General features: G+C 37.5%; 1 protein-coding gene and 1 long non-coding RNA gene across 2 annotated transcripts in view; one reads left to right on the forward strand and one right to left on the reverse strand.

Annotated features, from left to right (window-relative positions):
• LOC130047277 (uncharacterized) overlaps nucleotides 1-4590 on the reverse strand; it is a 7337-nt gene extending 2747 nt beyond the window's left edge. The window contains exon 1 of the mRNA XM_056141909.1: nucleotides 4474-4590. Coding sequence (XP_055997884.1) covers nucleotides 4474-4590 — 117 coding nt within the window. The remainder of the gene's footprint in view (nucleotides 1-4473) is intronic.
• Nucleotides 4591-10528: 5938 nt separating this feature from the next.
• Nucleotides 10529-13227, forward strand: LOC130046797 (uncharacterized). The gene is made up of 3 exons (XR_008795807.1): nucleotides 10529-10666; nucleotides 11282-11447; nucleotides 12824-13227. It is a non-coding gene; the product is annotated as an uncharacterized LOC130046797 (long non-coding RNA).
• The last annotated feature ends 5178 nt before the right edge of the window (nucleotides 13228-18405 follow it).

Consider the following 18405-nt stretch of genomic DNA (forward strand, 5'->3'; position numbering starts at 1 on the left):
ATCCATTTTTTTTCGCATACTTTGACATCCCATATAATTCGCACAAGTTTCCAAGTACCATATATCATAATAAACAAAGTCATTAATTTTGAGACTATATTTCGAAAATATTTCATTCATGTGGAGATCATTGCCGGTGAAGGACTGAAAAGTTTAGGCCTATGCTCGGCGCTCACGGCCTTTAAGCAGGGAGGAATCTTTATCGTGCCACGCCTGCTGTGACACGGGACCTCTGTTTTTGCGGTCTCATCCGAAGGACCGCCCCATTTAGTCGCCTCCTACGACCAGCAAGGGATACTGAGGACCTATTTTAACCCGTGGGTACCACCATTTTTGACCCCGTGACCTTGACCTTGGAGTTTGACCTACTTTTTGAAAACTTTAACCTTGCTAATGACTTTTAAACAATAAGAGATAGAACTTTCATATTTCACATGAGTATTCCTTGTTACAAGACCTTTTCGTTGGTATTGAACCTTTTGACATTTGACCTACTTCTAATTTTTTTTTTATTTTTTACATTGGTCATAACTTCTAAATGGTAAATATTAGAGCTTTAATATTCTACATGAGCATTTCTTTTGACAAGATCTTTCTACTGGTACCAAGATATTTGCCCTTGTGACCTTGGCCATCTTCGGAATTGGCCATTATCGGGGGCATTTGTGTTTCACAAACACATCTTGTTTTTTTTGGGGGGGGGGGGGGGGCTGTAAAATTCAAAGGTACAAAATCGGTTAAGAATCCAAAAACAAAAGGCACTGGCAAAGTTATTTTCATTGGTTTGATACATGTAATGATTGATTTACCTTGCGTAAAGCAATACAAGCTGTAAATTGAAAAATATAAGAACAAATATTCAGTTTTAGACACATTTAATATTTCAGTCAATGGGTCGAATGAATATGAGTTACCGTACCTATACTGGATTCCTAAACTACATAAAAACCCTTACAAACAAAGATACATTGCTGGATCCAGTAAGTGCTCTACCAAGCCCCTATCTTTGCTCCTCACGAAAATGTTAACAGCTGTGAAGGAGAAACTTCAAACTTACTGTGCGACTACATATGCCAGAAGTGGTGTTAATCAAATGTGGATTCTAAAAAATTCTAAAGAACTTTTAGTAAACTTGAAATCACAGAATTTTTCCCAAATCAATAGCATTAAAACCTATGACTTTTCAACACTATACACGACCATTCCTCACGATAAATTAAAGACTAGACTTTTTGACATCATAGACAGTTGCTTCTTCAACAAAAACGGAAATATTCATATCTAGTGATCAGTCATTCAAAAACTTACTTTGTTAAACACCACTCTGATTCCACGCACAAGTACTCTGAAGTTGAAATAAAAAAAAAAATGCTAGAGTTCCTCATTGACAATATCTTCGTGGTCTTTGGTGATCAGGTCTTCCAACAGTCTGTTGGAATTCCCATGGGCACGAATTGTGCTCCTTTGTTAGCTGACCTGTTTTTATATTCATATGAAGCAGAATTTATTCAAAAACTTCTACGCGAGAAGAAAAAATCTCTCGCTGTGACTTTCAATTCCACTTTTAGATATATCGATGACGTTTTGTCTATTAACAATGATAGCTTTCATTCATATGTCGATTTGATATATCCCTGTGAGCTCGAAATAAAGGACACCACAGAGTCGTCCACTTCTGCTTCATACTTAGATATTTTATTGAAAGTAGACATTAACGGCAAACTAACAACTCAACTGTATGACAAACGGGATGATTTCAGCTTCTCCACCGTCAACTTCCCACATTTATGTAGCAATATTCCATTATCACCTGCATATGGTGTTTATATATCTCAACTGATTCGATATGCAAGAGCTTGTTCTGGGTATAGTCAGTTTTTAAATCGAGGTAAGCTACTGACAAACAAGTTGATGGTACAGGGATCTCAACAGTCTCGATTGAAGTCAGCATTTCGCAAATTCTATGGTCGTTATAACGATCTAGTTCGTCAATACAACCTCGCATTGGGTCAAATGCTGTCTGACGTGTTTCATACCGATTGTTAAGCCGTTCTTGGCACACTGATTTTGACTGCGGATAACTCCGTTTACCTGATCAGGATATGGGGCTCACGGCGGGTGTGACCGGTCAACAGGGGATGCTTACTCCTCTTAGGCACCTGATCCCACCTCTGGTGTGTCCAGGGGTCCGTGTTTGCCCAACTATCTATTTTGTATTGCTTGTAGGAGTTATGAGATTGATCACTGTTCGTTATCTTCACCTTGCATATTTCACATATTTATGATTGAATATATCTAACTTCATCGAATCTGGCCGAGAGGTTAGAGCGTTCGCCCCGCATGCGGAAGGCCCGGGGTTCGAATCCCGGCCGCGACACACCTAAGTAGTTAAAACAGGTAGTGACAGTTCCATCGCCAAACGCTCGGCATCAGGTGTGAATGTTACGGGTCCTCGGAGATGACCTTATAAACGGATGATCCCTCACTGCTCAATGGCCGTAAGCGCCGAGCATAGGCCTAAATTTGAAGCCCTTCACCGGTCTTGGTGACGTCTCCATATGAGTGAAAAATTCTCGAGACGTTAAGCAAGATACAATCAATCATAGAATCAGAGTGAATTTGAAGCAATAAACCCATCAAATCAGCAGAAAATGTCGATTCATGGATCATTGTTATTCTGTCAGTAATTCCTGCTCGTAATCTCCGATGTGCATTGACCTCGGATGTCACCAGTTCGGAAAACAGCGAAAGAGAGGCACTCAGCGCGCGTCAGTTTTGTAAATAATTTAACATGCCGCATTTAAAAGAAAATTCACTATCGAAATTTCATTTGGGTTGCACGTTTGCGTAATCATTACTTTCTTACGCTTATAGTACTACTTGTCATTCATGAAACGATGCAATATTTTAAAACAAACGACACGTCAGTTTCCGTCTCTGTATATGACCTCTGCCTCAGCAACCCGATTATGTTCGGCAATCATCGTTCCCATGTCCGTATACGACGCAATGGCGGTTTATGCAAAACGCTCATTATAGGTATGCTCTCAAACAATATTCCCTTGTTTATTTTGCTGAATTTTTCTTCAGATCTTGGGGATTATATTAGTTATACCGATAGGTGTTATTTAGTGCATAATTGGATAGTTGATAAAATACCGTCAGTTACAGCTTGTATTGCTTTAACGTCTCTCTCGAGTATGGAGACGTCACCAAGACCGGTGAAGGGCCTCGAAAGGCCTTTGCTCCGCGCTTACGGCCATTGAGCAGTGAGGTTTATTTAGCGTGCCACACCTACTGCGACACGGACATCCGTTTTTAAGGCCTTTAACATTCACACCTGATGCCGAGCGTTTGGCGATGGAACTGTCACTGCCTCTTTTAACGACTTAGGTCTCTCGCGGCCGGGATTCGAACCTCGGCCTTCCGCATGCGGGGCGAACGCTCTAACCTCTAGGGAAGCGTGCATAATTTTCCAAACTGCATGCGTTTTAGCGATTTTTTCCCCAATCATAATGATTCAATGAAGACAATCTGGGTGATTCTATACCCCTACTCTGTACACACATGTATATCAACTACACAAACATTTGAATATTATGACTTTTTTAGCTCACCTGAGCTGAAAGCTTTTCTGATCGCCTGTTCTCCTCCGTCTGTCTGTAAACTTTTTACATTTTGGACTTCTTTTCCAGAACCACTGGCCCAATTTCAACCACACTTGGCCAAAAGCATCCTTGGGTGAAGGACTTTCAAGTTTGTTCAAATGAAGGGCCATGTCCCTTTAAAAGGAGAGATAATCGTAAAAATAGGGTACGGTCATTTAAATATCACTGGGCCAGAAAGGCTTAAATTTATATGAAAGCTTCCTGACATAATGCAGATTCATGTTTGTTAAAATCATGGCCCCGGGGGTTGGATGGGGCCACAATTTGGGATCAAAGTTTTACATACAAATATATAGGGGAAATCTTCTCACAAACGTTACTGAACTCTGCACCATCGGCCTTTGGCGTGACCATCGCACTTTGGGGTCCATAACGTTAACAAACCATCGCATTTTGGCGCAGACCATTGCACTTTGGTGTGACCATCGCTCTTTGGAGCGACCATCGAACTTTATATATACATATCAAGTTTAGCCCCTCCCTGGAGTCAGAACCTCTACCCCGGGGATCATGGAATTTACAATATTGGTAGAGGCATTCCTGATCTACATCACTCTACATTAAGTTTTTCTTGGACATGTGCGGTTGTAGAGAACAGTATTTTTGAAAATTGGTCAATTTTTGGCAGTTTTTGTTTTGTCTCTCGGGAGTGCAGGATTCCTGAAATTTACAATTTATGTCCCAGTGATGCTTCATACCAAATTTGAAAGGAATTGGAATGGTAGTTATTAATGTTAAAAATGTTCCAACTGTTAACGGACAACGACAGACAACAAATTGCAATAGTAAAAAGTTCTTAACGTACCTTCTCTTCATTGTCTTTTATGCCATTGATAGACATGGGCTTTGGCTTGCTGGATTGTCGTTTGAGGACACTAAGTTCCTTTTCCAGACCCCTTATCTCCTCTGAAAGCCGCTGCATTTCCTGAGCACAACTTATTTTACAAGACACTGAGTAGCTGTGCTGTCATTATCTGGAAAAATATAGTGCGAATTGAATCATAAGCAAGATGTTTAATTTGTAAGGAAATATTGAAAAATGAATGAAACTTGTCTTATTTTTCTTGGGACATCATTAATATTCTGCAGCTCTGCTACTTTTGCTGGATCTTCACATTCAGTCACATCTTAGATATATACCTGCAGCTCTGCTACCTTTGCTGGATCTTCACATTCAGTCACATCTTATACCTGCAGCTGGCTCAACTCCGACTCCTCACTTTTTAGCTTTTTCCTTTTTCTTAAACAAAATAAATTGACTTTCACACACTTGTAAACTCTTGAAGCAATGAAAAAGGTGTTTTTTTTCTAAATCAGAATTGCATGATTACAATTTCGTAAGTTCAGGGTCAGAGAAATCCATGGTCTTTCCTTCGTTCCATGGAAAATATGCAGGATCCCCGTCTTTATTTCCATCTTTAAAATGGCAGGAATAAATCCTGTCGTTCTGGTTGACGATCAGCTTGTCTAACAATATATTTTTTAAATTCATTGAAAGCAGATGTATTGTATGAGAAACTTCTACAGTAGTGTATATGTTCCTTATTCTACATATATTTAAGTGTAATTTTGTATGTCACTTTGCAAGCAGGACTTTGAAACTAATTGATTGATTGATGTTTCCCCCACACACAACAATTTTTCAGTTATCTGGTGTCGCCCAGTTTTTATAGGTGGAAGAGAGAACCCAGATACAATGTACCTGGGAAGAGACCACCGACCTTCCGAAAGTAAACTGGGAAACTTTCTCACTTACCGGCGCGAACGGGATTCGAACCCGCGCCGACAGATGTGAGAGGCTTGAAACTAATGAGGTCAATATACATCATGATTATCCTTTCAGGGAGAAATTTAGGGTCTTCATCAGGTAATTTAGCCAAATAATGGGTCAATACGCCCCCTCCCCCATTGACTTTTTAAGTAGGAAGAAAAAGGGGCACTCACCCTTTGCTACACTATATTATGCAAATAAGAGATGTAGTGAGCGGCCGCCTCCTTATTTATATCCAAGTCATTGTCGTTAAACAAAATAGTTCATTGATGTATTTGTGTTGAAAATGAGGAAATAATTATTTTTTGAAAATAAAAGAAAGTAGTTGATTCTATGTAGTCTCAACCAACAGCAACCTTTAGTTATAATAATCTGTGTCTCAGTACCCCGAGACCGGATCCATAAAACAAGTGTAAATTAACGTTCACAGGAATATTCAAAAGTTTATTCATAGTCATTAAAATTCACTGGAATAACCAGGTCATGAGCAATGCGTTAATATAGCAATTTCAAAATACTAGCACACGGGCATAGTTCATAATTAATCGAATGAATTTATCGAAAAAAAATCTAACTCTTGTGAAATCAGTGACAAATACACAATAATCAAAATAACTTGATTGATGGGAAACTATGCACATGTTTTAAATTGAAGGGGCACTTTGGTTTTGAAAATTATCTTTATATAGAATTAAAAATTTTGTATAAGATTTATTTGTAAATTACAGATATCTCATTCTGCTCATAAATTAATGATTGAAGTTGGTACATATTCTGGTAAGACTACTAAGGAATAAACGAATCTGTAACAAATGCAACTCCGGTTCATTGGGATACAAGATTAAATTTTATGTTTATCAGCTTCTATTACCCAAAAACTCTGCTCACCGTAACTCGTTTTTGCTGTCATAAAAAATCTGAACACCAAATGACGAAAGAAATCTTCAACATAAGATTTTGGGGGGGAATCAGATAATGCATTCTACATCAAAGTACCTGCAAAGCTAAATTACTCAAAGTCTGATTTCCCCCAAAGAAGACAAAATAACTTAAATAATGCTACGCTTTTTTGTCACAAGTAAAAAGTTTGTTGATAAACATGATGAAAGAAAATCTTTTTGTAAAGTTATAGAAAAAGCAGTACAGAATTTTACTGTACACTTAATGTAGGTACATGCATATACATGTATGTGGCAATTAAGAAATATGGACTCTGTTTTTAGATATACTTTTTTACCAAAGGTTACATGCTCAATATTTTTCGTACAAAAATAGTACAGTACAAATCCCAAGGAAAATGAAAGTAAGACTTACACGAGGTGCCTCTATATATCCCAGGGTACAGACAGTTCAGCCTGTATACATTTGATATAAAATTGTGACCATCTGTACCCCGCGTATCCACTGTAACCTGACCTCTAAGTCTCCGACAACATATAATATTCAGTCAAGGCTGTGGGTTACAGATACTTCTTACTTACGATTTGTATACGTACCCTCTGTAATTGCTCTACTAAAGAAATATAAAACATGTAACCTTGGGTACAAAAGTATCACCTTAAAACATGTAAAAATGAAGTCCTCATTTCATGTATCTTTAAATGATAAACAAAACTTCATATACATATTGTGTTCTGAAGAGCATAGAGATCTACAAATATATTCTAAATATAGCTGAAAAAATGATTTTGAACTATATGCATTTAATAATAGTGACATTGTATTTTAACAATGTGTTATGTAATCAATACTTCTTTGCTTATATCACAGGGGCTTGTCACCAAAATTTTGTAAATATAGATATAGAGAGGGTCAATTTCGTGACGAGCCTGTGCTTATATATGTGTATAACTGTATGTGTATACAGTTGTACGTATTGTCATGCTGTCCCTAATTTCTGTTTCCTATCCGATAGGAAAGACCGAATATAAATAACTCCCTCGTTTCGATAGAAATTATGCTGCCCCTTTAGGACCCTTGATTGGAAGATTTTTTCTATATTCTATAGTGCATTTTCATTCTTGTTATGTTTCTGTTGGAACATTGAAACGACCCGAATATCAGTCGAAAACTGGTGATGCCGGAGTAATTCGGGATATTCTGATTACCACAAGTAGGCTATGTAAATTAAGAGTAGGGCAAACACGGACCCAAAAACTTTACATTTCGTACCTGCATAACTTTCCCCATTATGTTCGCTTTCTGTCGTCTGAAGGAAAGCAATAGAATTTACACGTATTGGGCCAATAACACTGCAGTGGTTACATCCTTAAGCAAAGCATATAACCATTTTGTTTGTCACCGGAAGTATTCAAATCTCGCTTGCTCTCGTTCACGAGCTTACAGCCCCTGTTTAATCCAATAGTTTAGGTTTCGATTCTTTGCGAGGAACCTCCCACTTACATTTTCTGTCGGTACATGTTTCGGTATTTCTATCAACATGCCTCTCTGACAATAATGTCAAACTTAACAATGAAGTCAAAACATGTTCCTATCCATCATTATTTTTGGGTAAAAGGGTATCATTTATTTAAATAATCTTGATTAAAATGTTGCAAATATTTTCTTACATGATCTATAGTTATATGAATATTTTTCATTCTTTAAGAGTATTATTTAAATTAATATATTTATAACAATGACACCAGACACTGGTGTGATGTATGTTTTCTTATATTAATGCTTTATATTGTACATTTGGAATGCTGGTGTACTGATCTATATCACGTAATCTTATCAGTCAATATAAAATTATTGAATGTGATAATAAATTATACTGATCATTGACACCAGTTTTATTTTCTCTGTGGACATTATCTATTTTAGTAAAAGCAATGAAGATTTATATAATCTCTAACTAACCTCATTCAGACTTGAAATTTTGAAGACGAGCAGGAGACCACTCGGCATTGGCTTTAGGTAGCAAATAAACAAATACATCAGCTTGGGTAAAAACTGGAATCTGTTTTAAATCATCAGACCATTCACTCAGTTCCTGGAAGGATAAAGTTGGAAATTCAATGATTTTCCAATGAATTATCACACGACTTCTCTGACGAGGAGATTTTCTGATGTCATCGGGAGTTCTCAACATCATTAATTCTCCATCCACGGCTTTTCAGCCAATTCCCGAAGCTGATGGACACTTACGGTCATTCCCCGTGTAATAAGAAACTGTTTAAGATGTGGCTTTAGCAAGCAATAAATGTTTAAAGACATGGCTATTTGTAATGTTGAGACATAAGAGTTGTTTCTTGGTAGTGTAATGTTATGACATAGAGTTGTATTTCTTTGTTCGAATCGGGCATGTAGTTTCCGGATTGAGTCCCTTGCCTATTCGACTATTTGTTTCCATATTACTGATAAATCATCACATGGCGGCCTTATGAAAAGATGGTGCTTATCCACCACTGTCTGCAACTTTAGCTCCTTTCATATTTATTGATGTATGCATTTGTAGAACTTGAATCTTCCTCTAAAACGTCCTGATGTAAATATAGCAATACACGGGTGTGAAGGTTAGCTATGTTCGTCACGCATGTATCCACCTCGTATACACATGTGCAACTTAATATTATCACGCCTCGGACAAAATTGTTGAAATCTGATTGGTCAGATCTTGGTCACATGACGCCGTTAAAAAATACGTATGCGAGAAAAATCCGTATTAGGCGAGTAATTTATTGTCGGGTTCGACTTGCAGCCGTGACAAAATGGCGAAGCGATTTAGGCAGACTAAATTGTAGGTAGAGTCAGCAGGTTGCACCACTATTAATTTTGACTATATGTTCTTACCAAAATTACTCAACTTTGACCTGATCCTGCTTCCTTAAAGTAAACTTTTCAGAAGTTTTACTTTCATGTCATGTAGTACAGTTCTTAATGATCATTTTCATACTATTAGTTACACAGTTAGTTAGTGACCTGATACGGAAAAATACATGGTGTGAAAAGAAAACCCGTATCGGGCGAGGCGAAGCCTCGCCCGATACGGGTTTTCTTTTCACACCATGTATTTTTCCGTATCAGGTCACTAACTAATTGTGTAACGAATTTATCACGTCGAAGACCTCTAACTGTATATGCGGGGGTCTATATCATACAACTTAGTCAAATATCTTTCCTTTTGACACGGCTGCAAGTCGAACCCGACGATAAATAAAATTACTCGCCCAATACGGATTTTACTCGCATGATACGGTTTTTTTCACGGCGTCATGTGACCAAGATCTGACCAATTAGATTTCAACAATTTTGTCTGAGGCGTGATAACAAAAAATACATACCCATCCAGCAAGGCGTGAGAGTTTGTTTACATCGAAGTCAAGCACGTGCAAAATCAGCTGGTCAAAAGCCAAATCACCCACCTCTACAACAAAAATTCAAAAAAATATTTAAATCCTTCTTTCATGTTTTTCACTTACAAAATTTCAAACACAATACTTGAATTTACACCTCACAAAAAATTGGAGAGCCTACCTCATAAGGAAAGTCCCATAAACAAGCAAAGTTCCAGGAATTATTTTCTTTCGGTCATGATTCGACGTGAACCTCCACATAAATAGAGTGATGCAACCTGCAGGATACTATAACCCAGTCACGGTTTCCGGGGAAAATATTTCCGGTACGGTTTTCACCTGTACAATTTTTTTTTGAACACCAAACTCGATTGTATTTTTCGTGACATTGAAACTTTTTGAAGCGGGAAATACAACATAATATCCATGTGTATGAAGTCTACTTTTCATATCAGCAACTCTAAGAGATGGCTGAAGAAACTAGGTATGAATTTTGTATCAAGATAATTATGAAATGGGTATAAACTTCTTTTTTTTAAAAGTCGGTTTAAGAGCTCTATACATAGGGCTCATGATATTTGTTTATCAACTTTATGTTTGTACACAGTGCCAACTTTAAATAAAATTTACTTGCTTAATTACTTAGAAAAAATCTCAACAGCTTGATAAAAAATTGTGAAGGCATAATGCCCGGGTTCAATTTACTCTAGAAAAATGAAGGGTTGACAAATTTCGTCCAGTGTTGACAGTTGCTTGTTGTCTTTCAAATCAGTAGTGACGGTTGGAAAGACCTGATCGATGCAAGATCAACATCACTGTGGATATGACATCTTCCACAAAATTGGACAGGTTGTTACAGGAGTATGGAAATGCAACTTCCTCCAGGCTCCGTTATTTAAAAAGTTCCAAACAATTTGGGAAGGATCTGGGTAAGATCCTGTTGCTATATTTTATTGTTGGCAAAGTTATTTCTTGGTTCTTCAGTACATGTTGTAACCATTTTAGCTCGCCTGAGCCAAAGGCTAACATGAGCTTTTCTAATTGAAATTTGTCTGTTGTTTGTCATTGGTGGTGTCGTCGTAAACACAATTTCATATTTTTCTCCTGAGAACCACGGGGCAAATTTCAACCAAATTAGCCACGAGGTATCCTTGGTTGGAGGGAATTCAAGTTTGTTCAAATGAAGGGTCAAATCGTCTTGCATAGGAAGATAAAGGAAATAATGCAAATTGGGTAGGGTCATTAAAAAATAATTTCAAGAACCACTGGTCAAGTAAAGTTGAAAATTATGAAAGCATCCTTTTATAGTGTAGATTGAAGTTGGTTCAAATTAACACCTCCGACCCCAAGAGGTAAGGAAGGGCCACAAAAAAGGGTCAAAGTTTCAATGTGAATAAATAGAAGAAATGATTTTAAGTTAGAATCTTCATAAGAACAGGAGGTAATACTAGAATGCAATTAACCTCAGGGGTATCAGATTCACATTTGTTCAAATCAATTTACTTAAATTCTACACACTGCATTTTCTTTTGCAATTACTGTAGGAAAGGTTGATAAATCCCATATCCGATTTGTGGACACTCAGGAAAATGCTGAACCCCATATAGAATATGATGCCATCCCTCTCAAAATATTGGGTTAAAAAAAGTAATGGAATGTCATCAAGGACACGGCAGAGACAAAATGAAACAGCTGAAAGCAAGAGAAGATGTAAGTATGCATCATGTATTCTGTTTCTAATAAAATAATTCATATGTTCGGTTGCAGTATAAAATATCACTCTTTTATAGTGTGGCATTACAAGAGGCCATCATCTTAATTTATTCTGTTTAATGAACAGACTGTAATGATGGATTTAAGTGTATCCTAATACATAGAAAATGCAAATAATACAATTATGGACTTAAAAAGTGATATATATATATATATACACGTTGCTATGATAGATAAACACGACTGAAGACCAGTAACACGGTCGATATATTTCTACAAAGTGTTTAGAGTTTTTTTTTATATCTTGCTTCGAAAAAAGAGACTATATTATATGTGTGTGTGTGTATGACTCTATAAAATGCGATGGTATGCGCCAAAGTGCAATCTAATTAAAATCAGATCCTAGGATACGCTCACAATCGCTATAATAGGATCGGGTCATGTCCACATGACCTTTTCCTTGGAATATTCATAAGAACTATCACCCAGTCAGTTATCTAGTGGCGCCCAGAGTTTTTTGGTGGAAGAGAGAACCCAGATACAATGTACCTGGAAAGAGACCACCGACCTTCCGAAAGTAAACTGGGAAACTCTCTCACTTATCGGCGCGAGCGGGATTCTAAATAGAGGTGATAGGCCGTGTGATTTTGAGCGCGATGCTCTAACCACTTGGCCACGGAGACCCCACTTTGGAGTCCTACACACACATACACATGTAAATATATATATATGTATATATATATATAGCATAACCCAGTCCATGGCCGCCGTAAAATGGCTGAACTATTGCCAAAACGGCATAAAACCCCAATCAATCAATCCAAAGTGCGAATGGTGTCTCCGTGGCCGAGTGGTTAGAGCATCACGTCTATGAAAAAACCTAACCCAGTCACTGATAAACATAACCCAGTCTCCGAAAAACCTAAACCACTCAGAGAAACCTAACCCAGTCATTGAGAAACCTAACCTAGTCACTGAGAAACCTAACCCACTCACTGAACAACATAACCTAGTCTATGAGAAACATAATCCAGTCTTTGAGAAGCATAACCCACTCATTGAGAAACCTAACCTAATCACTAAGAAACATAACCCAGTCACTCAGAAACATAACCTATTCACTCAGCAACATAACCCAGTCACTCCGAAACATAATTCATTCACTCAGAAACCTTAACTAGTCACTGGGAAACATAACCCAGTCTCTGAGAAACATAACCTAGTCACTAAGAAACATAACCTAATCACTGAGAAACCTAACCCAATCACCGAACAACATAACCCAGACTCTGAATGACGTAAACCTGTCAATGAGCAACCTATTTATTGCACCATTGTAAAATCTTTATAACGGCGTAGCTCTTTTATTGTAGTCTGGCCACACCTATAAACCAAAGTGTCGTTTGGTGCAGAACAGCAAAAAGAAAGCTTGTCCTGTTGGAATTAAAATTCGACTTGTTGTGAAGTTCTTAAGCTATTCGGTTGATATTAGTTTCCACCATAAACTATTAAAAATTTTATCATTATATGTAACGTGTTAAAATGTTCAGTGTTTATGTAAAGATTGATTTATGTTTTACTGTTTAATATTAGCTATGACAAGCTATATGTATGAGATACTAAGAAAACTAATGTGAATATTAATTGATGCATTTGTGTCAGTAGTAGTGTCAATATTTGAACAGATACAATTTCAATAAAAGCTTTCAAGTGAAGAAAACACACCTCATCAGAAGAAGAAACTGGTTACGAATCTTAAAGAAGACCTGAAAAATTCACCTGTAGAGAATATTGAACATTTTTATATACAGTTCCCTGAGGTTGAAGATCATAGAAACTACCTGAAAGGAGAAGTAAATTAAGAAAATTATCAAGGGTATTATTGTATATTTAAAGTGAATATCAAAATCTTAACTGATGCCTAACAGTAAATTTTTCTCTCCATCAAATATTCGGGGGCATAAAGTTTGTAGGTATGTGATTGTCTGTTGCTCTGCAAAACTTTAACCTTGCTACTAACTTTAGAACATTGTATGCTAGGGCTTGCATATTTCACATGTGTATTTCTTGAGAAAAGTCCATTGGGTACCAACATATTTGTTCTATTAACCTTGACCTTGGAATTTGACCAACTTTAACCTTGGGTGTAACCCTTGTATGGTTGATGTTAATGCTTCGTGGCGCGTTCGCCCCGCATGCGGGAGACCGGGTTTCGAATCCCGGCCGCGACAGACCTGAGTCGTTAAAACAGGCAGTGACAGTTCCATAGCCAAACGCTCGGCATCAGATGTGAATGTCACGGGTCCTCGGAGATGACCTTAAAAACGGATGCCCCGTGTCGCAGTAGGTGTGGCACGCTAAAGAACCCTCACTGCTCAAAGGCCGTAAGTGCCGAGCAAAGGCCTAAATTTGAAGCCCTTCACCGGTCTTGGTGACGTCTCCATATGAGTGAAATATTCTCTCTCTCTCTCTCTCTCTCTCTCTCTCTCTCTCTCGAGAGAGAGAGAGAGAGAGAGAGAGAGAGAGAGAGAGACGTTGAAGCAAGATACAATACAATCCATTTGACCGAACCTTTCGTTGGATACCAACATTGTTTACCTTTTGACCTTGGAGTTTCATCTACCTAAAAAAAAAAAAACTTTAAGCTTGCCCAAAACTTTTGAACAGTTGGTGTTAGGGCTTGCATATTGAATTTATGTATTCCTGGTGGAAGACCTGTCCTTTGGTCTTAATATTTTTAACCTCTTGATCTTGACCTTAAAGTATGACTTCTTTTGAAAAACTAACCTTTGGCCATAATTTCTGAATGGTTGGTGCTTAGGGCTTTCATATTTCCCATGTGTATTTCTTGTGACTAAGACCATTTTGTGGGTTCCAACATATGTTTAGAATATTTGAAGAATAACCCTTTTAATTGTTATAATAATACATCTATTTAACCAGGCATCCAGTATTCTCCAACCAATGGACAAAAGACTCTCTGATTACATCAACAAAGTTGTCGCTAAACGTGGGGTGACTAGTACTCTAAAAATGAAATTGCTTTTAGAGGGTTGTTTTCATCAATACTTCTCTTCCACCAAGACATAACAAAATATTCTGGCCATCACTGAAAGATGTCTACAATCACATTTTTTTTAAAATGAGAGATAGCCGTGTTGACCAGGTACTTTAAACATATTGCAGATGAACTTTGATATGTTTAATATATTACGGGTTTTTTTAATTTGAGAGAAAGATACATGTATGTTGAATATTATTCGATTGAGAGAAATATCCACAAGTTTTGCTTCCTTGTTTTAATCGCAAATAATTTTCACCGCGAATCATTTTTTTTTTCTAATGAGTATTTATGTAGAGTGTTTCCTCAGATACAACAACTATTAGCAGTGGATGGATTTCAAACTGGCGAATTGTGAATAAAAATAGTTGATTTACAATATTTCAATTTATCCTTTCTTGTTTGTAACATTAATGGTAGTCATTGAATTCTTAGCTGGCACATAATCTGTGAATGAAATATGCACTGAATAAGCAAATTCACTTTCATCAGGGATTTTATTTTTGATTTTTATACCCCCGCAACAAGTTGTGGGGGGGGGGGGGTTTACTGGAATCGGGTTGCCCGTCTGTCTGTCTGTCCGTCCGTCTGTAGACGCAATGGTTTCCGGGCTCTAAAGCATTATCCTTTCCACCTACCGTCACCATATCATATATATGGACTACCCATGGGATGAAGATGTTCCCTATCGATTTTGGGGTCCAAAGGTCAAGCGCACTGGACATCGAAGTAGCAATATGGTTTCCGGGCTCTAAAGCGTTATCCTTTCCACCTACAGTCACCATATCATACATATGGACTACCCATGGGATGATGTTCCCTATTGATTTTGGGGTCAAAAGGTCAAGCGCACTGGACATCGAAGTAGCAATATGGTTTCCGGGCTCTAAAGCGTTATCCTTTCCACCTACAGTCACCATATCATACATATGGACTACCCATGGGATGAAGATGTTCCCTATTGATTTTGGGGTCCAAAGGTCAAGCGCACTGGACATCGAAGTAGCAATATGGTTTCCGGGCTCTAAAGCGTTATCCTTTCCACCTACAGTCACCATATCATACATATGGACTACCCATGGGATGAAGATGTTCCCTATTGATTTTGGGGTCCAAAGGTCAAGCGCACTGGACATCGAAGTAGCAATATGGTTTCCGGGCTCTAAAGCGTTATCCTTTCCACCTACAGTCACCATATCATACATATGGACTACCCATTGGATGAGGATGTTCTCTATCGATTTTGGGGTCAAAAGGTCAAAGGTCACGCCAACTGGACATCGAAGTAGCAATATGGTTTCCATTTAAATTCTTTAATGGCTTTTTTCATCGCATGGAGATGCTGTGTTCCTAGATACCTTTTGGATCATAATACTGAAGTTTTACCTATTACCAACACCCTTTGGGAGATTGGGTTAAGCGGGGGGTATTCTTAGTGAGCATTGCTCACAGTACCTCTTGTTTTAAAAGAAAAACAGAAAATCTTTGTGTATGACATACCGATTGTTAAGCCGTTCTTGGCACACAGATTTTGATTGCGGATAACTCCGTTTACCTGATCAGGATATAGGGCTCACGGCGGGTGTGACCGGTCAACAGGGGATGCTTACTCCTCCTAGGCACCTGATCCCACCTCTGGTGTGTCCAGTGGTCCATGTTTGCCCAACTATCTATTTTGTATTGCTTGTAGGAGTTATGAGATTGATCACTGTTCGTTATCTTCACCTTGCATTAATACAAACTTTCCCTTTATTTAATTCTATCAGAAATTAGTTGTTGAAATGGTAGAAGAACAAAGATCATTGCATCCAAATGAAATATTCTATATCAGAATAAAAAAGGACCAGGAACCAGGTAGAATTACTCCCGAGAATTTTAGAATGACAAAAGCAAAAAGGAAATGCAATGAAAATAAATAGTTATGATATGAAATGGTGATTTATCAATACAATAAAGATGTAAATATATATATTATACATATATTTCCAGATCATGATTTTGATGTTCCTGATGAGATTTGTATTCCTTGATGAAAACTGTATGATAAGAAATGGTAGAAAAATATGGGTGTACATAAGTTTTTGTATGTACATCAAACACCATGGCAAAGACAGCTTTCAAAAAAGTATGGCAATGAAATCTGTCTTCTGGATGCTATATATCGTACCACCAAGTATTCCCTGCCATTGTACTTCCTATGTGTTCCAACAAATGTTAATTACATGACTGTTGCGACGTTTATCCTGCAAGAAGTTTGTCAAAATTTGTATCCAAATGTAGATATATGCTGAAACGTAACTTGTCCCCGAAAACTGACTCAACAGAGTTCATTTTGGATAACCCAGAGGAAAAGATGACCCATATTGCAACAGCAAACATAAAGCGGTTCTCGCTTTCAACGAGAAAGAAAAGGGGACTGGTAGGCATGGTGTCTCAGCAGAAAAAATATAGTATCATTATTCTTCAAAGGGAATAGGTGACCTCATGACAGAAAGTAATGGTAAGTCAAAATATCTAAAATGAGGAATCATTTTAATTTGTGAGGGGTCAATACTCATTAATTATAGCAGCCAAACTTTTACTTGTTTGTGTTAACGTAATTGCGTGTATATACCCAAATAATCTGCAAACTTAGCATAAACTCATAAAACTGCTAATTGTGAGTTCAAGAGCATGCTCTGAGTACGGTCAATTTCTAAACCGAGGCAGGCTACTGACAGGTAAGTTGAAGTTACAAGGATTTCGACAACCTTGTTTAAGTCAGCATTCCTTACATCCTATGGTCGTTATAATGACCTCACTAGCAAATATAACCTACCATTGGGTAGTATTTTGGCTGACATGTTTCATACCAATTGTTCGGTCTTTCTTTTTATACCAAATCTGACTATGGAATATTCTGTCTACCTGATCAATACATAGGGCTCACGGCGGGTGTGACCGGTCGACAGGAGATGCTTACTCCACATCTGAGCCCACCTCTGAAATTCAGGAGGTCCGTGCTTTGTGTCCTCTTTACAGATTTTTTTTTTTTAGATCAATGACTGTTCATTACCTTCATCTTTTTCAAATCACATCCATTATCATTAATTCTTACTTGAACCATAGTTTAAATGTAAGAAGAATTTCATGTAATTAGAAATGAAAATATCTATTAATTTTTGTTTCAAGTGAAGTGAATTTTACATTCAAAATTTTCAAACTACTTGATTTGGGTTTAATTTAAAAAACAAAACACTTTTGCAACCATGCATTATTTTCTTGAAATAGTACATTGTATATATATTCAAGATGTACATGTAATACATGTGTATGGTCTTAATATTGCGTGGGAAGTCTTTTCTGCAGGGTTAGTTGGTTTGAGTAATTTTTATCTTCAAGTTCCTCAGTGACTGAACAAAATAGGTGTGGTTCAATCCTAAATGATATATTGAATGGTTTGTATAAAAGTAGGGTCAGAGCTCTACAATTATAGGCATATTATTATGTATTTGCCAAATAACTGCAAAATAAATTACTTTTCTTACTTAGGGGGACTTAAATTATCAATTATAAATTTCAGGGCTCCTAGGGGCGGGCAAAAACTGTCCAAAATTGACCAATTTTCAAAAATCTTGTTCTCTCGAACCGTAAGAAAAACTAAATGCATAGTGATGTAGAGCAGGAAGGCTTATGTTTCTCAGAGACCGGGTTATGTTTCTCAGTAACTGGGTTATGTTGTTCAGTGACTGGGTTATGTTTCTCAGTGACTGGGTTATGTTTCTCAGTGACTGGGTTATGTTTCTCAGTGACTGAGTTATGTTGTTCAGTGACTGGGTTATTTTGTTCAGTGTCTGGGTTAGGTTTCTCAGTGACTGGGTTATGTTGTTCAGTGACCGGGTTATGTTTCTCAGT

Source organism: Ostrea edulis, chromosome 6 (genome assembly GCF_947568905.1).
Source record: "Ostrea edulis chromosome 6, xbOstEdul1.1, whole genome shotgun sequence".
Classification (NCBI taxonomy): Eukaryota; Metazoa; Mollusca; class Bivalvia; order Ostreida; family Ostreidae; genus Ostrea; species Ostrea edulis.